Source organism: Dendropsophus ebraccatus, chromosome 5, assembly GCF_027789765.1.
Source record: "Dendropsophus ebraccatus isolate aDenEbr1 chromosome 5, aDenEbr1.pat, whole genome shotgun sequence".
Lineage (NCBI taxonomy): Eukaryota > Metazoa > Chordata > Amphibia > Anura > Hylidae > Dendropsophus > Dendropsophus ebraccatus.
Window position 1 is genome coordinate 117,416,898 of NC_091458.1, and position 22,835 is coordinate 117,439,732.

General features: G+C 44.3%; 1 protein-coding gene across 2 annotated transcripts in view; it reads left to right on the forward strand.

The window, feature by feature from the left end:
* The first annotated feature begins 5,281 nt into the window (after positions 1 to 5,281).
* Positions 5,282 to 22,835, forward strand: part of ALCAM (activated leukocyte cell adhesion molecule) — an 82,086-nt gene continuing 64,532 nt past the window's right edge. Inside the window, exon 1 of one of the 2 annotated variants that reach the window (XM_069971094.1) lies at positions 5,282 to 6,387. In XM_069971094.1, the coding sequence (XP_069827195.1) occupies positions 6,330 to 6,387 (58 nt within the window). In that variant the 5' untranslated portion in view covers positions 5,282 to 6,329. The remainder of the gene's footprint in view (positions 6,388 to 22,835) is intronic. The other variant, XM_069971092.1, reaches the window with a different exon arrangement.

Sequence of the window (22,835 nt, forward strand, 5' to 3'; positions counted from 1 at the left end):
CGAGCGAGAAAACATTCATTTTGATCTTTCAACATGTTCTCAAAAAATTCGCAGATCGATTTGAGTAAACAGTCTTTCACAGATTCACCCTATGTGTGAGATGGGCTTAAACGATCTTAAAACGATCGCAATGATGATTTTTTAAATAAATTTTCTCTTCGTCTAATTGCTGATTGTTCTAAAAATCAAATTGTTGCTTCAAAATTGTTAAACAATTAATTGGATGAATTATCACTCCATGTAAACGCAGCATTACATTGAGCAATGCGCAGCTGATGATTTTTTTAAATTCTAAAAGACAACGATCAGCTGATGATCAGCTCTTCATTGTCCTTATTACACAAAGCGATATCTGCTTGAATGGGCCTGATTCAGCAGATAATCACTCCGTGTAATGCTGCGTTTACACGGAACGAATTATCATTTGAATTTTCACAATAACAATTGCATTTGAGCGATAATCGTTCCGTGTAAACACAGCGAACGATTAAGCGACGAGCGAGAAATCGTTCATTTTGATCTTTCAACATGTTCTCAAATCGCCGTCCGCTTAAAATTCGCAGATCACTTTGTGTAAACAGTCTTTCAAAGATTCACCCTATGTGAAAGATGGGCTTAAGCGATCTTAGTGACCGCCGATACAGCTTTTTACAGCGGTCACTAAGGGCCCTTATTCTGCTGCCATCAGCTTTTTACTACAATGGCAGAGAATAAGGCTGCGGCACCGTTAAGGCCCCTACCCCGTCCCCCCAGCTACCGGAGGTAGCTGAGGGGTCGGGGCAGTGTGTGGGGTCTGTCCCGGCCGGCCCCCGTACTGGCGATCGCCGCTATTAACGTTATAGCGGCAGCCACCGGTAACGGGCATTACTGGCTTGGCTGCTGACTTTCATCTCCCCTCACCGTGAATTCACGGTGAGGGGAGATGAATAATGTGTCCCCCCTTCCCCTAGATTAATCCCCTAGTTGCCCAGTCACTAACCCTCCCCTCCCCGGGCGGCCATCACATCCAAGATGGCCGCCTCATCACTGTGAACAGACTATGTCTGTTCACAGTGATGGAAAAGAAAAAAATATAATCAAAACCCCATTCTCTCCGCCACCGGAGAGCATGGGGCAGTGATCGGGGACCACCCGGTGTGGCCCCTGTACAAGCGATCTGCGATATATACCGCTGATCACTTGTACCCAGTGCAGTTTTTATCCCCTGTCACTATAAATCATTGGTGACGGGATAAAAAGTGAAGCGTGCCCCCCCGCATGTCGCCCCTCTACCCCCCCCCCCCCTATACTCACATGGTCCAGGGAGGTCCTTCCTCTTCAGAGTCCAGACTGCTTCTGAAGTCCGCATGCACTTCAGAAGCAGTAAACTCAGAAAATGTAAAGTGACAGGGACCAATGTGGTCCCTGTCACTGAACTATAATCACTGTGATAGAAATATCACAGTGATCATAGTAATATGGTAAAAAAAAGTGTAAGTGTACAAAAAGTGAAAAACATACAAATAAAATGAAACACACACTTTTTATTATAGTAATAATTGCGGTTTACTCCCAAATTACCCATAACCACCCCAGGTTGCCAATAACTGCCCCAGGTTGCCCGTAATCACGCCAGATTGCACGTACCCACTGAAGATTGCCCGTAACTACCGCACGTTGCCTGTAACTACCGCACGTTGCCTGTAACTACCACACGTTGCCCATAACCACCCCAAATTGCCAGTGCCTCCAGATTGACCGTAACCACGCCAGAATGCTGTAACCAACCCAAATTACATGTACCCACCCCAGATTACCTATAAGCACTTCAGTTTATCCGTAACCACCCCAGATTATCTGTAACCACACCCAGATCGTCTGTAACCACCCCAGATCGTCCGTAACCCCCCCCCCCCCAGATTACTCATAACCACATAACCACTGCAGGTTGCCCGTAACTGCCCCAGGTTGCCCATAATCACGCCAGATTACACGTAACCCCCCAGATTGCCCATAACCACCGCACATTGCCTGTAACCACCCCAAATTGCCAATGACCCCCTTCAGATTGCCCATAACCACGCCAGATTTCCGTAACCACCTCAAATTAAATGTACCCACCCCAGTGTACCTATAAGCACTTCAGTTTATCCGCAACCACCCCAGATTGTCCGTAACCACCCCAGATTGTCCGCAACCACCCCAGATTATCCGTAACCACCCCAGATTGTCCGTAACCACTCCAGATTGTCTGTAACCACCCCAGATTGTCTGTAACCACCCCAGATTGTCCGTAACCACCCCAGATTGTCCGTAACCACCGCAGGTTGCCTGAACCACCTAAGGTTGCCCGTAACCACCGCAGGTTGTCCATAACCACTGGACATTGCGCGTAACCACTGCACATTGCCCGTAACCACCCCGGATTGTGTGTAAGCACCACACATTGCCCGTGACCATCCCAGGTTGTTCGTAACCACCCAATTGTCTGTACCCACCCCAGGTTGTCCGTAACCACCCCAGATTGTCCGTAACCACCGCAGGTTGCCTGAACCCCCTCAGGTTGCCCGTAACCACTGCAGGTTGTCCGTAACCACTAGGCATTGCCTGTAACCACCCGAGATCATCTGTAAGCACCGCACATTGCCCGTGACCATCCCAGGTTGTTTGTAACCACCCCATGTTGTCCGTAACCACCACAGGTTGCCCGTAAACACTGCAGGTTGTCCATAACCACTGGACATTGCCCGTAACCACCCCAGATTGTCTGTAAGCACCGCACATTGCCCGTGACCACCCCAGATTGTCTGTAACCACCGCAGGTTGTTCGTAACCACCGCAGATTGTCCGAAACCACCCCATGTTGTCCGTAACCACTGCACATTGCCCGTAACCACCCCAGATTTTTTGTAACCACCCCAGATTGTTCGTAACCACCACAGATTGTTCGTAACCACCGCAGGTTGTTTGTAACCACCGCAGATTGTCCGAAACCACCCCATGTTGTCCATAACCACTGCACATTGCCCGTAACCACCCCAGATTTTTCACCGCAGGTTTTCCGTAACCACCTCCGGATTACCTGTAATCTCATTTTTTTTATTTTAGTAACTGCGCCATTCTGATAACTGTTACTAGCTGCATTTTTGCTTCCTTCCTTCTGAGCCCCGCTGTGTGCCCATACAGAGGATTATGCCCACATATGGGGTACCATTCTTATCAGAAGGAACCTGCGTTACAGATTTTGGGGTGAATTTTCTCTCCTGTTCCTCGGGCAAATTAAGAAATTTCTAATTAAAAGAACATATTATTGAAAAAATTCTAGTTTTTCCTTTTTACTGGACAATTTTGAATACTTTCCTCTAATACCTGTGGGGTCAAAATGCTCACCACACTCCAAGATGAATTCTTTGAGGGGTGTACTTTCCAAAATGGGGTGACTTATGGGAGGGGTTCACTTCACTGACACTACAGGGGCACTGCACGCGCACCTGGCGCTCAGAAACTTCTTCAGAAAAATCTGCACTGGAAATGCTAATTGGCACTCCTTCCCTTCTGAGCCCTGCTGTGTGCCCATACAGGGGTTTATGCCTACATACGGGGTACCGTTGTACTCAGGAGAACCTGCGTTACAAATTTTGGGGTACGTTTTCTCTCCTGTTCCTCGTATAATTGAGAAATTTTTAACTGAACAAACATATTATTGGAAAAATTTGTGTTTTTCATTTTTACTGTCCAATTTTGAATACTTTCCTCTAATACCTGTGGGGTCAAAATGCTCACCACAACCCAAGATACATTTTTTGAGGGGTGCACTTTCCTAAATGGAGTAACTTATGGAGGTATTTCACTCCGGGCGCTAAGAAACTTCTTCAGCAAAATCTGCATTGAAAAAGCTAATTTACGCTCCTTCCCTTCTGAGCCCTGCTGTGTGCCCATACAGTGGCTTATGCCCACATATGGGGTACCTTTTTACTCAGGAGAACCTGCTATACGGATTTTAGGGTGCTTTTTCTCTCATGTTCCTTTTCATAATGAGAAACTTTAATCTAAACTGATATATTATAGGAAAATTTAAATTTTCCATTTTTTTACGGACTAATGGTAAATACTTTCCTCCAGCCCCTGTAGGGTCAAAATGCTCATTATACCCCTAGATTAATTCTTTAAGGTGTGTAGTTTCCAAAATGTGGTCACTTAGGGGGGTTTCCAGGATACAAGCCTTCTAAAACCATTTTAAAAAAAAAGAACTGGTCCCTAAAAAAATCAGTTTTGGAAACTCACAAAAATGTGTTAAATGTGATAAATTTCTAAGCCCCGTAACACCCAAAAAAAGTAAAATATGTTTACCAAATTATGCCAGAATAAAAAAAACATATAATGGTAATGTAATTTAGTAACTAATTTATGTACTGTGACTTCCTCTTTTAGAAGCAGAAAATTTCAAAGTTCATAAATTTTTCATGATATTTTGATGTTTTTCACAAAAAAACACACAAAATAGTGACCAGAATCACTAGCATATAAGCGCATAAAGTGAGACAGGTCAGATTTTGAAAAATGAGCCTGGTCATTAAGGACCAAACTAGCTGCAGCACCTAAGGGGTTAAAAACGATCACAATAACGATTTTTCTTACAAATTTTCTAACCATTTATTCGTCTAAACGATCGATTGGGCGAATTATCGCTCCATGTAAACGCAGCATAATATCGCCCTAAGATGTCTTTCCCTTTGGCGTTGCGCTAACACACCTGAATGCTCCTAAGCATCCTCCATCCTGCTTATTGGTTTCCCGCTGGGGCCCCTTACACCCATTGCGGGGACCTTGCTGTCAGCTCCCCACCCATTACCCTCTATGGACAGACACTGAATAGTGAGAAGTCCCCTACATGGGATATCTGTGTCTCCCTCTGTATAGTCCCATGAGGTCATGCTGGTGGGTGATAAAGCCCCCAGCTTCCACATGACCTGGAGTATCCCTCCACACAGCCACCACCCGGAAAACCCCACCCGGGGGATCTGCGTGACCTCATTCCCCTGGTGACACTGACTGTGAAAGCGAAACTGCAGTCACACTGTGTGAGTCACCAGCGCTCCGCGGACATTCCGCTCATACACCGGCACGGCGCCCGCGCTTTCACCTAGTAACTTTCCTGTGGTGACTATGGCCGCCAGAGCGCTGCCTCCCCACAGGAATGTGCGCAGGGGCCGCTGGGTGATGGCTCTCTGTGGTGTCTGGCAGCGGGCAGTGTCAGGAATGCGCGCAGGGGCCGCTGTGTGATGGCTCTGTGGTGTCGGGCAACGGGCAGTGTCAGGAATGTGCCCATCCTTGTTTAGGATTACACAGACGTTACACCGCAGCCTGGCAGCTCCTTATCTCCTGAGCTGCCACTCCTGCAACTACAGCGCCCATAGCCGACCGGACAGCGTGTGAGCGACAGTAATTACCACCCCCCGGAATGTGTGGAAGATGCTGTGCAGGTGCAGTGTCACCACTGGGACTGTCCCATTGTTACAGTAGGATAGGGGGGCACACACGAAAGGGCACTAAGTGTTCCCTACGAGTGAGAGCGTTCACGCCGTGATCAGCTGCTCCGCTACTCGAGGTCCTGCAGCGCCGCAAGGAGGACGGCAGCAGCCGCAGCAGGAGTAGGCACCTGCCGGAACGCGGGAGCGCGCAGCCCGACACCTGCCGCTCATATCCCGTACGGAGAGCGGGCTGAGGGCAGGTGTATAACCGGGCGCTGGTGTGAGAGAGCTCCCGGTGACAAGGTGCCCGGCGCCGCTCAGCAGCCATCACTTCCTATGTACTGGCACATTATACGCGGTTATTAAGTGAGAGGAGAGTGGGAGGCGACACCTGGGAAAGTTTTGTGCGGCTCTCACGTCGTGTCCTGTCCACACCGCCGGGAAAGTGTCTGTCCGTGCCCGCGCCTGGTGTCGGGAGCGCGCGTAGGCAGGCTGTGCTGAGAGCAGGGATTGCCGGAGAGAGTCAGTGTGAGGGAGCAGCGGCTGCGGGACGGAGCCTCCCTGTGTGTACAGCACCTGCCCACCGCTGCGGCTTCTTCTCCAGGATTGTGCCTGGCCGTTATTACTGGGATCCTGCGTGTACTGACACAGCCCGAGTGACGAGGACTGTGGGACCGGGGGACTGCGGCGCGGCGTGTGATCAGGGACGGCAAGAGCATCCTCTACCCCAACTAGGGGGACCACCTATACCCCATCTAGGGGCACCATCCTCTCCCCCATCTAGGGGCACCATCTATACCCCAGGACACTAGAGCCACAGGTGGCACCCGGCCGGTCCGGGCATCTCCTCTTCATCAGGCTGCTGTGGGATCTTGGGGGATGGCAGCGAGTACCCTCCTGGCCGTGTGTGTGCTGAGTGCCGCCACTTTCCGGACAGGTAATGCGGGGGTACATGTGTGTGTAAGGGGGGGGATGCGACAATTATTACTGCGCCCTATGGAAAACTTTCATCACTCTTATGGATCAAAGTTTATATGGTTTGATGACGTCATGCTGACATATTTGGGGGGCACCTCCTTGTATATGGGCTCTGATAGCAGCCACCCCTGGTGGAGGACCATTGGCCATGTATCATCCATAGCCTGAGCCAGTAAGACCAGTACTGAGCCCCATCTCACATAACCTGTTGGATAGAATGGCCTCTTACACACTCCTATAGAGACCTGCAGTGTGTGAGTGCCCAGAGTGCAGGATGCCTCCCACCCTAAGCCTTTGTTCTCCCAGCACATTCAACTTTCCACCCCTGACACCCTAATAATCGCCCCTCCCCCACATCCAGTACATTGGTTGCTCCCAGCAGCCCCATACAGTGATGTGAAGTACTAACTTGTAGCTGTGATCCAGGGGTACCATCTGCTCTGACTATCTATCTATCTATCTATCTATCTATCTCTGTATACAGTATCTACCTATCTATATATAGTATCTATCTATATACAGTATCTTCTATCTCTATATACAGTATCTTCTATCTCTATATACAGTATCTATCTATCTATCTATCTGTCCCCCACTAATTATATGCTGTTGTTTACTATTTATGGTTTCTTTGTTTACTATTTATGGCTTCATTGGTTACTATGTGTGGTTTTTATTGTAGTTATAAGCACAGGCATGCCACTCTTTATTGTATGGTAAAGCCATTGATTTCTCTCTGCTGGCTGTAAACTCTTAGATTCATCCCCATTCATACACAGCGGGATCTCATTTGATTTGTATACTCAGCCCTGGTAATAAAGCTCCTGAAGATGTGACCGAATCCTAGTGCCCAGTGTGACCCCTCATCTTGTACACATCTCATGGCGCTGCTGCTCTGTAATAATCCTTGCTGTGGGTTCACATTCAGGTTTCACTCTTCCTTGCCTTGCAAAACTAACATTTGCTTTTCCTTGTGCTCAACTTGTTTACTGTTCTTTTCCTTGGAGTCCTGAAACTCCACCGTTTCTTCAGACAAAAGAGCAGCGGAAACAGAGTCTGGCCGAAGCTGCTCTTCTGGTTTGGCTACTTGGTGTAAATGAATGTTTCAGCAACTTGTGCTGGTGTGAGAAGAATGCGGAGATGAGGAGATCACCCGTTCCTGCTCCACCTGGGACTGGCTCATTCTGGAATTTTTTTGGGGGGAGCGCCACTTTTTTGGGATGCTACACACAGGTTAAAGCGCATAAGAGGGAGAGGCGGCCACCACAGTATAAATACAATCTTCCTTCCCCCTTGTGTGCAGTGCGGAGATTTGTGGCCGTATATCTGCTACTTGATCTTCCAGTGCTCTCACATCTCCGACTGTCTGTGCTAGCGGGCCATAAAACAATTTTATTTCAGAATTTAACAGCAGCATCCATCTCTCCAGTATTGTAAAGCAATTTGGGAGCTGTAATCTGTGGAGCCAGACCTGTGTCTGTATAGTGCACAGTTCTCTCACAGCATTTTACTCCTTCCTTTACGAAATGACACCTGTTTTTTGCAAATTTCCCTTATATTTTGTAGTTTTGTAGCATCTGTAATGAGAACGACAAAGGACCATCCAGCTATTACATCTGGGGGTTTCCAGGCCCCCAAATAATTCATTTTGAAATTGTAAATAAATATTTATATTTGTTCTTTGTTCGAAACATTAAAGTCATGTCTCAAGAAGATTACATAGCCCTGCAAAACCATTACAGCTGCTTAGAAAAGACGCTGTTGTCTAGGCTGTAACAATACTGCCAACTAGTGGAGGTGAATGGTATCAGAGCTGGAATCTACTGAGAAATTGTCTACAATAAAATCGAAATTCTGTCCTTTTGTAAATGTGGTTTCTTATCCTGACACCTTGTAATCAAAACCTATGCGGATGTGCTGCGTCTCAGTTGTATGCACAGAAGCCGGTGTCTCCTCTCTGTCAGCTGTCTGTTACTCTCTGGAAGCCAATGACTCTGACCCTTCCTCATTTGTCTAGCGGTGAAGTTTCATCATTAAGAGGAAGTGTTCTGTAGCTAAACTTAAACCCTCCGTGTGGTTTGATATTTGGACAATGCCGTGTTCGTATGAGGAAGCTATACTGCGTTTCACTCTATTGATTGTAGTCCTATTCTCAGTCAATTTCACTTTTACATCAGGTGTATGTGTGTTTACCTGATGGTTAATAATGGCATGGAGAGAACTAGAATTGCATTCAGTTTTATATACAGGGTTCCTCCATATCTTCATATGCAGTTTTTGTGACATTCCCTTTCCGAAGGAGAGATGTAATATGGGAAATAGTGTCTCTCTCTCTTTCTCTATCTATCTATCTATCTATCTATCTATCTATCTATCTATCTATCTATCTATCTATCTAATGTATATACACACACTAGTTTGGACTTGGAGGCAGCGCATATGAAAGCATCCCAATATAAGATGTGTGATAGGCCCAGCAAGGTGGGTCCTCTGTACTTTGTGAGAAGCCATATTGTAAGATCAGGCAGGTGATAGAACTAAAAAGTAAACTTTACATTAGATTAATGTACGTATCAGAGTAAAATCTTATATAATATTTAATCCTATGTGTATGGGCTGTTTGGAGCGACTATAAGTGCCGTTTTGTATACTGCAGTTACATTTGGAACTCTCATGACCTAATCTGTTGTGTCTTCGTATGGTCCATATTTGAAGTATAAAGCTTTCTTATATAAAAGAATTGGAGCGTATTCTACACGATGTGTCTGGGGGCTATTTAGATTTTTAGTCCTGGATCTGCTTTATTGTAGCTCAGTGGACCATGGCTGGAGAATAAATGTACTTTCTCTCTAACACTTTACTAGTCAGAGCCTTAACTATATGAAACAGCCTGGTTCTGGCAGTGGAAATGTATTCTTTTTACAATGCCTTTGCAATTAACTGTGACAAAAATGCCAAGGCAAGTTAGAGCAAATGTGAGGATTGAAATACAACAGTGCAGTAATGTGACACGTGGATGTAAAACATCAGTTGGTGGAAGTATACATACATATAATAGAAAAGGAATGATTACAAATTTTGACTATTAGAATTCTCTAAAGGAAACGTCTGGGGTGGACGTCTTTAGCCTGCTTACATTAATAAACCCAGTATTGCTCCCCTGCAAAGCAATACAATGTGGCCATTGAGTAACATAGAGCAGAAATGTAATAGTTGTAGTAGATGACTGGTCTAGAAATGTGCAGCAAAGAAAGCCCTGCCTGAGGCAATGTAGGGACAGATCTGAACTGTCGTGTTCCTATGACATCATTCTGCTGCCAGTTTGCTGTAGAATCCACTGCAAATACTGACGGATTCACTGCTGGTTTTCCGTGGGTTTCACCCTCCGTATTGCAAAGGGTTAACTTTGCAGCAAGTTAATTGGAAATACACAAAAAAATTCTTTTGCAATTTTGCAGCCAATTCACTGCAGTCAAATCTGGGGTGTACAGTTCTGCCAAGTGTTAAAACAACCCTCAACGTCAGTATGCCATTAAAAGTAAGGAATCTGAGGGCTGGTCCCAGAAGAAGATGCATCCTTGTAGAATTGTGGTGCTCACTGTATAAAAACAAAACAAAAAACTCTCTCCACTTTTAGCCTAATGTGGTACATTGTGCATGTTATCTCCTATTGCTTATCAGATCATTTTGCAGAAAAAAACAGATGTCAACATGCCCAGAATGCATCAGAATTAAAGGGGTTGGGCAATGTAAAAATGTGCCCAGAGTTCTTGCCTCTTCCAGTGTCAATGCTGTATACCTCTCCATGGACCCTTGTTTACAGCAGGACTAACATGTCCAGATACCAACATTATCACTGACTTTAACAGTATGTGGCACAAGACCACTGTGAGACACGCAGAATCACTATATACTTACGTTTTGCTTTCCAAAGGATTAGCTCAGTCCCAAGCACTATGTAAAAATGTATAGAATCAACTGGGTAAACCATGGGCAGCATAAAAGGGAGTCAGGATTTGGTAATACAGCAAACTTTCATTCATCCTTTCTGAAACGCTAGTGTGTTTCCGAGGAATCATAGTTTATAAAAAGTCGCCCAGCTGGCATTGAGTGCCATCTCTCTGAAAATACATAGGTGGGAAGAGTTGTGTCATTCGAGGCCTGTTGAATGGGGAGGAGCCACTAGGGACCGCCCTGATGACTAGTTACCTTGCTCCAACCAGGTTTTAAAATGGACACACCCTGTCTTTTGCTGCCCATGATTTAAGCGGCATGAAATTGCAATTTACATTCATTATTTTTTTTATTTTTCTGTTAACATGCTGTAAAACAAAGCTGAACTTACCAGAAATCCAGGTCCAGTCTATTTAAAGCCGATTTTCTGATTTGTGCTTGATTAACAAAACAGACTAAACACAGGAATTCCGTCCAGTACAGAGTCATGGCTCAGTGTGTCTGTCAATCACATGACTGCCTTCTCCCTGTGAGCGCTCAGATGGCCTGGGAAACACAGGACTTCTTGTTTTCTGACTCTTTGAGAAAAAAAAAAGTCAGAAAGCAGAAAGTGCCATGTTTTCCATGATGACTAAAAAAAATTATTAATTTAAATTGCAAACTTGCTTTATATCACATCTACTGTTGATTTTCTATAACGACCGTGCCACTTAAAATTTTTAGAGTTTGGCCAGTATTTTATGTTAGTTTTTTTTTTTTTTTTTCTTTTTTGTGAATTGCACCATTTTAGAGTCTATTTTTTGACAATTTCAGTAACTTTCACTTTGAAGTAAATAAGTCAGCAGGGTCAGATGGTTGTCTCTAAAATAGTCTGGAGGCTCTGGACAGTCACATGATCAACCGATCAGCTGCCAGATTCTCCTCTCAGAGTTATATAGAATTTAGGACAGCTGCAGTGTAAGTTACTGGAAGAAAATCAGTTCCATTGTGCAGAATATATTTATCATATGATTCTATAATGATTGCTTCAAAGACGGAGAACTGCATTTTGGTGACAGATGCTCTTTAATGGGCTATTGCAGCATTATGTAAATGGAGTTTATTCATTGTATAATGAAAACTTTGGCAACATTCAAAATTTACTTTGTATGTCCCCACATTTTCAAGAATTCTTGTTGCAGTAATGGAATAAAAGTATTCATTGTTTTCTTCCAGAGGCTAAAATACATTGCAGACGTAGCCGGCTCCTTTGTGATCAGCACATTTTCAGAGAATGAAGGTGTTGTCACTGACTGCAAGCAGAGAATGCGATAAGTGAGGGACTAAAACACTATTGAGGGGATAAGACATGACTGCAATGGCCAATGGCAAAGTTTTTATTTAGGCCACTTCCATGTGAAGTCTTAGGCCTCATGCACACGTTTAGTGTTTTTTTTTTAAAGATGTAACCAGTTTGCCATTGTGGACGATAGGGTTACAGTATGTAAAAAGTAGCAGATCCAATTGACTTCTATTGGTGAATCCATAAAAAGAAAAACGGGTCTGCACTAGGACATATCCTTTTTTTTTTTTTTTTTTTTGCGCATGACATTGCATACTTGTAATCTACTGATCACATGAATAGCCCAATACAAATCAACGGGCACTTTCTAAAGTATGTAATTGTGAATCCGCAATTACGGACTTGATAACGGGATGTGTGCGTAAGGCCTAAAAGTATTTTCATACACAGCAGGTGTATGGTAGAAATTTTTATAGCTAAAAAGCAATTCCGTAAATCTGAATGGGATTGTTTCCGTAGTTTGTGCATGGATTTCTGGAAGTCCCAGACATCTTAAGGTGCCTTTACACACACCGATTTATCTGACACAATTTTGAAGCCAAAGCGAGGAATGGATTTGGAAAGAAGAGAATTCTCAGGCTTTCCTTTATGACCTGTTCTCTGTTTATAGTCTGTTCCTGGCTTTGGCTTCAAAAATCAGATAATCTGTCTGTGTAAAGGCTCCCTAAATGGAACAGTTTGTGAAGTTTTCTCAACAACTCTAATGAGCGTGAAGCTATGGTTGTCATAAATGCTCGGAAATGTTCCCAGTGTATTCATGAAACATTTCCTCGGGCTGTGATTTATGTGACAGGCCAAAAGAATAAAGCATACCTTTTCTTTCATCGCTACAGGAATGCTGAGCAGAATGCACATTCCTGTACCGAGGGCCACTAGAAAAAATGTATACAACCACTCATTATACCCACTGGGGTCACACTGCGATTATACAGCCACTCATTGTACCCACTGGGGTCACACTGCGATTATACAGCCACTCATTGTACCCACTGGGGTCACACTGCGATTATACAGCCACTCATTGTACCCACTGGGGTCACACTGCGATTATACAGCCACTCATTGTACCCACTGGGGTCACACTGCGATTATACAGCCACTCATTGTACCCACTGGGGTCACACTGCGATTATACAGCCACTCATTGTACCCACTGGGGTCACACTGCGATTATACAGCCACTCATTGTACCCACTGGGGAGATTGATCGAACTGGTGTAAAGTGAAACTGGCTCATTGCCCCTAGCAACTTGGGATGGTCCGAACCTGGTTCGGACGGGGTTCGTATGAACCCGAACCCTCTGCAATAATTACCTCTGTCTGCCCGCTCCGTGCAGCGGGCGGATCCAGCGGGAGGAACGCCTGGAAAACTGGGATACAGCCATAGCTGAACCCGAACGCTCGGCATCTGATTCCCGCTGTCTGCCCGCTCTGTGGAGAGGGTGGATACAGCCTGAGGACCGCCTAGAAAATTGGGATCCCAGTTTTCCTGGCGGTCCTACCGCTGTATCCGCCCGCTGCACGGAGCGGGCAGACAGAGGGAATCCGAACCTCGGCGGGTTCGGACCATCCCTACTAGCAACCAATCAAATTCCACCTTTCATTTTCCAAAGAGTCTGTGAGGGATGAAAGGTGGAATCTGATTGGTTGCTAGGGGCAACTGAGACAGTTTCGAGGGATGAAAGGTGGAATCTGATTGGTTGCTAGGGGCAACTGAGACAGTTTCACTTTACACCATGTTTGATAAATCTCCCCTTGTGTTATCATGTTAGTTTAATTTTTTCGCTTTCACTCTGTTTAATTTTAAAGTATAGAAAAACCTGGTCAGCCATAATTTTGTGTACACTAAAAAAAAAATTGTTTCCATCATTGTTTTTTTTTTTTTAAATAATATTTCAAAAGGAACAGCAAAAATGCACTTTGAGCGTAGCCTACATTTTTGCACTTTTAAAAACTGGGGGGGGGGACATATGGCATATTGACTGATCACAGTATTTTTCAATGCACAGGAAGCGGTCTGAGTGATACTAATGAACTTTTTCTAAAAGTTACAGCAGTGCTTCAGCTCTGTTTTCTTTTCTTTTTCCTTTTTTTTTTTTTTTTTTTTTTTTTAAGAAAACTGGCATAACTGCAGTGATACCTTTTGTTTATTCTATTGCCAAGTAGGGTTTCTGTGACTCCATTCATCTTATGAGGCAGCAATTTGTTTTTCTGCCTGGCTGTACTCTGCTGACCTTCCTTTTGACATCTTAGTACCTTTCCTGCAGAATAGTTTGAGGTCATACAGTTCTAGCAGTGTGTGGCCTATAGCATTGTGAATGTATGTTTAAACTCTTCTTTCCAGTAAGACTGTACTGCCCTGTAGTTTATTTTGCAAGTTCTGTTACAGAACTCCTAATAATTGAATGCGCTTACTTGTACCTCTGTTGCAGACATTTTTTTTTGGTGACCTCATGCTGAATGGTCTGTGTACAATCTGGTCAGACTGTGGATTCAGTCCTTTTGTATTCTGAATCTGCTTGCAGTCACCTTAAAGGGGTAGTGCGGCGGTAAAGAATTATTGACAGAATAACACACATTACAAAGTTATACAACTCTGTAATGTATGTTATGTCTGTCAATGGCCCCCTTCCCCGTGTCCCACCACCCCCACCCGTGTACCCGGAAGTGTGGTGCGCTATACATACCTGTCACGTGCCGACTCGTCTCCGATCTTCAGTCTGCGATGTCGTCTTCGGGCGGCCGGGCCGAATCCCTCCGAGCGTCCTGAGTGCCGGCTGCCCTCTTCAGAGTCATCAGATGCTCAGCCGCGATTGGCTGAGCACAGTTTGGCTCAGCCAGTCGCGGCTGGGCAGCTGATGACGCGGCCGCGTCATCGGCTGCTCAGCCGCGATTGGCTGAGCACAGTTATGCTCAGCCAATCGCGGCTAAGCAGCCGATGACGCTGAAGAGGGCAGCCGGCACTCAGGACGCTCGGGGGGATTCGGCCCGGCCGCCCGAAGATGACATCGCAGACTGAAGATCGGAGACGACACGTGACAGGTATGTATAGCGCACCACACTTCCGGGTACACGGGTGGGACACGGGGAAGGGGGCCATTCACAGACATAACATACATTACAGAGTTGTATAACTTTGTAATGTGTGTTATTCTGTCAATAATTCTTTACCGCCGCACTACCCTTTTAAACTCTTCTTTCCAGTAAGACTGTACTGCCCTGTAGTTTATTTTGCACGTTCTGTTACAGAACTCCTAATAATTGAATGCGCTTACTTGTACCTCTGTTGCAGACGTTTTTTTTTGTGACCTCATGCTGTATGGTCTGTGTACAATCTGGTCAGACTGTGGATTTAGTCCTTTTGTATTCTGAATCTGCTTGCAGTCACCTTAAAGTGTGTCATTGTACACATGATATGAATAAAGAATACCATGTCTGGATTAGGGCTCTATTTCATTTTCAGTATTTATCTGATATTTTTACAGCCCGGCTTGTAGTGAATATTTATATTACAGAGCAGACGGCAGGATAAGAAGCAGAGCTCAGGAGAGGTTGAGATCAAGTTACTATTCTGGTCTTTGTCTGAATGATCATATCTACATTACACAAAGAGCAAACATTTTCAGTCTTTTTGTTTCTGTGTTGAGAACTGGACAGTGTATGTGAAGGACCACCCGGCTGTTACAACTTCTGAGCACAGTACAAAGGAAGGTCGTGTTTCATGCCTGGAGTTAACACTGATGATAATCTTTTACTGTGAATACCTTGGCGTATCATTTTCATTATGTTTCTCTTTTCCGTTTAAAAAAACACAATTGTTCACTATAAAAGGTAACATTATTAGACCTGTAAACACAGCCAAGAAGTAACAGTAAAAATTCTGTTACAGATGTGTATATATAATGTAAAAAAAATTATCAATTACTCATTTATTTCCAGCCTCCCCGCTTTGAAAATACATAGAGATAGCTGTTAGTTGCCAGATGTAATACTAAAGGGTGTCCTAATCCCAGGATGAGCAAGGATTCCATTAAAGGAGAAGTCCAGCGAAATCCCAAACTTGAGTGCTTGCAGTGGATGGGGGAAACATAATAAAGTAAAGTTACCGATCCTGTGTCTGCACCGCGCCACATCACCGCCAGATGTAATTGTCTTTTAACTTCTGTGTATGTCACGACCCGGCGGAAAAAGGGTGGGATATAGTCCGCTCAGCCAATCAGTGACTGCAGCAGTGTCCCACACCAGTCATTTTCTGGCTGAGCGTGGCATCCATCAGCCGGGCCCGGATGTTGAAGGAGATAGAGAATGCCAGCCGTAGTCCTAAATCGGGACGCGGTGCTGCATTGGCATGGGAAACAGGAAATATACTTTCTTTATTATATCTCTCCCCCCCCCCCCCCCCCCGCTCATCCCCGCTCATCCCCGCCAGACCTCTCCTTTAATAAATGACAAGTTATAAATCTGTAGAGAAACAGATCACTGATCTCAAGGAGACCACCCAAATGATGACGCTGCCGTTTAAAGCACTCAATGTAGTGAGCATTGGATTTCACTGCATTGAGCACTTTAACCAGCAGCCGGTGGTGTTGTCGTTTGGCTGGTCTCTTATGGCTCTACTAGGCATTGTTCCAACCTAGCCAGAATCCTGCTCCAAACTGATGAGGGGCAACACCCTTAAACAGCTGTATGTGGATGGTTACCTGGCCTTGGTTTTTGCCTTGTCATTACATTGACTTATAGGGTCACTTAATATGGTGGTTTTGGTGGTTTCCCTACAGGAGCCATCCCTTGGCTGGGTCCTTCCCGGAGGGATATCTGGCTAGACGTGTGTTTTGAGACTTAAATGAGGCTCCGCGAGCTCTTCTTTTGCATACTTAAGTCTTAAATCTGGCCCAAGTTAATGGCCCAGATTTATCCAGGTGTGTAAAATAGAAACTGGTGTAAATTGTCTATTCATTTTAACAGAGCTGAAAACTGGGATTTGATTTGTTGCTGAGGGCTTTTTGATCTATCTGGGCTTATATTTCTAGACAAAACTGCACACCGATGCCCACTTCCTCTATAACATGATGCAGGCAGATTAATGAGCTTTTTCAAGGTGATGATTTCTCTTTAAGAATAAGGAACAGTCGACTAGTTCTTCATTGTTTGGAAATGGTATCTATTTTGTCTTGGGTGGCCACTCCTACAAGATGCTGCAGGCTAAAGGAAGCTATGTTCTCATGGGAGAGCAGATGGCAGAGACGCAGGTTTCACAGAAATTGAATATTTTCTTTCAGTTCTGAACTTCCACTTAAACATTCTTTGCTGGCCCCATGTAGCTACAACATCACTAGTGTGAATTCCATTGGCTCCTCAATGAAATCCATTTCCATTTTTCATAATTAACATGAGAAGACCGAAGAAAAAATGTGGGGTAATTGTGGCAATTTTTCTTTGTCACTGATGTATTTCTGCTAACTAGTCCTTCTGCGTAGTGTTAGGCAGGCTGCATTGCGGTTGTCACTGGAAGTCGCTAGTATCCTGCTGTTTGAGAAAAATCATAGGCGTATTTGCTCAGAGTCTATTTTTAAGTTATTGAAATATCCTACGATATATTCCTATTTTTACTTGACGATATAGCAGTACTACCATACAGAATTCCATATCGGATTGAATGTGAAAGAATGTTTACCTATCAAATATACAGATGTAGCAGTCACTGTAGTATTATATCTAAAGCTTTCCAGGGAACCGACTGATTTACCATAAGGCAGGGTGTCACCTATTTTTTTTATTTTTATTTTACTAATTGAAGCCAAATAATGCTATACATATACTTGTGTTTTTAGATTTCTGATTGTAGAACTTTTTTTGGTTTCCTGTACAAGATTAAGGGGGGAGGGGGGCAGCCATCACTTTTGCACGTTAGTGAATCGCTGCGATTCCCCTCCTGTCAGTTTCAATAGGGTTACATACTTGCAGCGGATTTGTCACCCCACTGCCAGTATGTAAGAGGCAGCCCCCTTAACCCCTTGCGGCCTGGTGCATACATTACCCAGTCCACTCAGCTTGTTCCGGTCGGTATGCTATCCCGCCGCAGCGCATTGGGGGGCTGGGGGGGGGGGTCCGATCAGTCCACAGCCAACCATCAATGCTCCTACTGTTTGTATTGTGTGCAGTTCTTTCTCACATAATGTGATGTTCAGCAGTTTGACTTGGGGTGTAAGATACAGATGAGGACATTATATGGTAATATTTCTTACTCATTTCTGTAGTTAACATGTTTCAGATGTGCTTGACAACATTAATTAAATAAGTCATTAAAGAATTTATACTTGACATAATTTAATAAGCGTTAATGATGGAATTAGAAATAAGTGTTGTGCTCAGTGACCTAATTTAAAGGTGTTCATTCTGATAGTTCTTTTCTTAAGCAGTTAAACACTTTGGCTAAAAATCACACGGTCAGTTTGTGATGCGTTTTTTTTTTTTTTAAAGATAAAGCCATGGATGGATATATGAGGAATGAGAAATATAATGGCAGGACTTCTCTATCTTACTGAATTCACTTCTGGGCTCTAAGTAAAGGCCCTATTACTCACAGATTTATCTGACAGATTATTGAAGCCAAAGCCAGGAACAGAGAACAGGAAACAGGTCTCCTCCTTTCAAATCCATTCCTGGCTTTGGTCTCAAAAATCTGTCAGATAATCTGTGTATGTAATAGGTCCTTAACCTGTTGATTTTTCCCTACTGCACAGGAGACGCCGAGGAGGATGGTATGTCTCTTACCTTCCTCCTCGGTGCATTCATGGCCCTATTACACCAACAGATTTTTTTTAAGCCAAAGCCAGGAATGGATTTGAAAAGAGGAGAAATCTCCCTTTTTTCTTAAAGGGGTTGGCCACTTTATTGTAAAGTAGGTCAGTACAACGTATTAGTTAAGTGTACTCACTGTATATACTGACAGCAGCTCCCTGTGTACCTCATAGAGCTAAACTAAGACTCCCCTCCTCCAGGCTGGGCTGCCCTGCTCTGTTTTGTTTCTGTCCATAAAATGGCCGACATGGAGGAGCATGTGACCATGCCCTGTCCACTGTGTCCTCCATAGACATATACAGGTTCAGTGGTGGACACTGGGGGCGGGGCATGGTCACATGCTCCTCCATGTAAGCCATCTTATGGACCAAAACACCACAGAGCAGGACAGTACAGCCTGGAGGAGGGGAGTCTGATATTAGCTCTATGAGGTACACAGGGAGCTGCTGTCAGTATATACAGCGAGTACACTTACTAATACTGTACACTGAGCAATTTTACTATAAAGGGGCCAACCACTTTAATGACCTGTTCTCTGTTTATAGTCCATTTCTGGCTTTGGCTTAAAAAATCTGTCAGATAATCTGTTGGTGTAATAGGGCCCTAAGTCGTGTGTGCCATGGTCCAGTGAGACTGTTAAGAGCACTGGGGCATCTGTTAGAAGCACTGCAGCCTCCCTCCAACCCGCTTCTTTCTAATGACAATGAATGGAGCCAGCTGGCCGGGGGCAGGTTGGATCGGTGCTATGGAGACGGGCAGTGCTCCTAAAGGTCTCACTGGAGCGTGGAACACGTGATTACACTTAAATTGTGCCAAGGATGAAGGCAAGAGACATAACTTTCCTCCTCAGTGCCTCCTGTGCAATAGGCACATACCAGCAGGTAAGATTCCTCTAATCTGCTAATAGTTGCCCTTTAAAGAGGTACTCCGGCAAAAATATTTTTCTTTTAAATCATCTGGTTTCAGAAAGTTATATTGATTGGTAATTTACCACAATTACCCCACATTTGTTTGTGTTCTCATGTTAATTATGAATTAGTCTGACACGGTGATCTCTGCTGACATCTCTATCCAGAGCAGGAGAGGTTTTCTATGGGTATTTTTTTTTTGCTGCTTTGGACAGAGATATCGGCAGGGAGCACTGTGTCAGACTGAAAAGAAAATAACATTTCCTGCAGGACATATAGCAGCTGATAAGAATGGGAAGACTTTTAAATAGAAGAAAATTACAAATCTAAATAACTTTCTAAAATCAGTTGATTTTAAGGAAAAGATTTTCACCGGAGTACCCCTTTATGTCTTTTGAGACAGGAGGGAGTTGGTGTAGAGCCCAATCAATATCCAATAACTGTGTGATGTTGCCACAAGTGAGCACTGGAGAATGGAGACAAGTGAACCCCGAGTACACTGGGGTTTGTTTGAAGCCAAGCATGTGGGCATTTGATTACCGGTGGCTGAAGAATTTGTATGCAGCCCTAAGGCAATAGAGCCTTAGGCTATGTTCACACAACGTAAGTAAATTATTAATCAAGGCCGTTGTTGCCGATTTGCAACACGGCCATGATTAATCCTTTAGCCACATTGTGCTGTAGGCCAAGGGAATCCCAGCTGAAGTGTATGCACATAGTACACACTCCGGCTGGGACCCATAGCAACGCAGGGCCGTTTCTAGGGGCGGGCGAGCCGGGCCACCGCATGGGGCGCCCACAGCTGTTGTTGTACAGTAATGGAGAGGATGGGACAGAGAGGGATCGCTCTGAACACCCTTAACGACCGCAGGACGTAAATATACGCCTGCGGTTGTTAAGGGGTTAAACTAAATACAGTAGCACCTCGGTTTAAGAGCGTTTTGCAAGAAGAGCTCACAGTTTTTCAAAATTGTAACTTGGTTTAAGAGCTCCCTGTACTGGATGGGAGGGTGAGTGGGGGAGGGGCATGGTCTGCATAGCAAGGTCCCGGGTGCGGCATGTAGCCCGGGGCCGCGGCTATAAGCGGGCACGGTCCAAACGCCATTCCCGCTAAAAAGGTAATCAGATGCAGCTGTCAAAGATGACAGCTGCATCTGATTACCTGTTGCAGCCGTTCCCTGGGGTTTAGTGGCGGAGCTCGGCCCCCCCCCCCCCCCCCCCCCCGACGTTGTCACGGAGGAGCGATCCCCATGTCTTCACCCAGCCGAGGTCTGCGCTGTAATGGCGCTGATCCCGGCTCGGCACTCGGTTTCTTCCGGCTGCAGCAATAGAGTGCCTATCTCATTGATCTATGCTGTATATCATTACAGCATAGATGTCAATGAGAGATCAGTGTACTTATACTAGAAGTCCCCCAGGGGGGCTTTTTGTATAAGTGTAAAAAAAAGTGTTAATAAAAAAAGTTTCCTCCCCTAATAAAAGTTTGAATCACCCCCTTTTCCCATGTTATAAATAAAAATAAATAAATAAACATGTTTGGTATCGCAGTGTGCGTAATTGCCCGAACTATTAATTAATCACATTCCTGATCTCACACGATAAGTGATCAAAAAGTCACATATACGCAATCAAGGTACCGATAGAAAGAACACATCATGGCGCAAAAAATGACACCTCACACAGCCCCATAGACCAAAGGATAAAAGCGCTATAAGCCTGGGAATGGAGCGATTTTAAGGAACATATATTTGTTAACAATGGTTTGACTTTTTTACAGGCCATCAGATACAATGAAAGTTATACATGTTACATATCGCTGTAATCATATTGACTTGACGGACATATATAACAAGTCAGTTTTACCCCAGGGCGAATGGTGTAAAAACAAATACCCCCCAAATAAACAAAATGCTTTTTTTTTTTCAATTTCACCGCACATTTAATTTTTTTCCTGCTTTTTCAGTGTACTTTATGAAAAAATTCAGCCTGTCATTGAGAAGTGCAATTAGTGGTGCAAAAAATAAGGGCTCATGTGGGTTTCTAGGTGAAAAAAATGTAAGTGCTATGGCCTTTTAAGCACAAGGAGAAAAAAACCAAGCACAAAAAACAAAATTGGCCCGATCCTTAAAGGGGTAGTGCGGCGCTAAAAAATTATTTACAGAATAACACACATTACAAAGTTATACAACTTTGTAATGTATGTTATGTCTGTGAATCGCCCCTTTCCCGTGTCCCACCACCCCCGCATGTGTACCCAGAAGTGTGTGGTGCATTATACATTACCTAATCCGTGTCGAGCCCGTCCGCCATCTTGTGCCAAACGTCATCTTCGGACGGACGAATTGCTGCCGCCGTCCCCCCTCCGCCGCGTTATAACTGTGCTCAGCCGCGATTGGCTGAGCACAGTTATGCTCAGCCAATCGGGGCTGAGCAGCTGATGACGCTGCGATTCACAGACATAACATACATTACAAGGCTGGGTTCACACTATGTATATTTGAGGCTGTATTTGTGAGGCTGTATAGCAACCAAAACCAGGAGTGGATTGAAAACACAGAAAGGCTCTGTTCACATAATGTTGTAATTGAGTGGATGGCCATCATTTAATGGCAAATATTTGCTGTTATTTTAAAACAACGGCTGTGGTATTGAAATAATGGCCGTTATTTACTGTTATATGGCGGCCATCCACTCAATTTCAACATTGTGTGAACAGATCCTTTCTGTGTTTTCAATCCACTCCTGGTTTTGGTTGCTATGAGGACCTGACATGAGGACCAAATACTGCCTGAAATGTACGTAGTGTGAACCCAGCCCCAAGTTGTATAACTTTGTAATGTGTTTTATTCTGTGAATAATTTTTTTGCGCCGCACTACCCCTTTAAGGGGTTAAGGACTTTGCATTAAGGCTCTTTGCTAATCAAACTGTAAGTTTTTGTTTTCATACATAGAAAAAGTACAATGGAAATTCTTATACCTCTTCTATGGCTTACAGATATTGAGGCAAAGTTCTGACCAATCTTATGCTGCCTGAAATTTCCTCCACTGACCTTCATTTATCACGAATCCTTTTAGCGTCTTATGTAACATATGTAACACACAGCCTTTATTAGAGCTTGTGCGATCCTTTGTAACAGGAATCTATATTACACATCTTATGCCTCTCTGTATTATCCCTTGTTTGCAAAGCACTCACAGAATACTCGAGTCCATTGTTTGCATAAGGTTAGGAACAAACACTGCCTGGATTTTCAGGATGTGCATTTTATGTGGGCGCCATAGTTCTGCCAGTTTAGCTTTTGTGTAGACACCAAGATCAGTCATCATTTTTTAATGCTTTGTTCTCAGTGAAATCTGATAATCTTTATAATGATCCCCATATTTTATGATATTCCATTACAA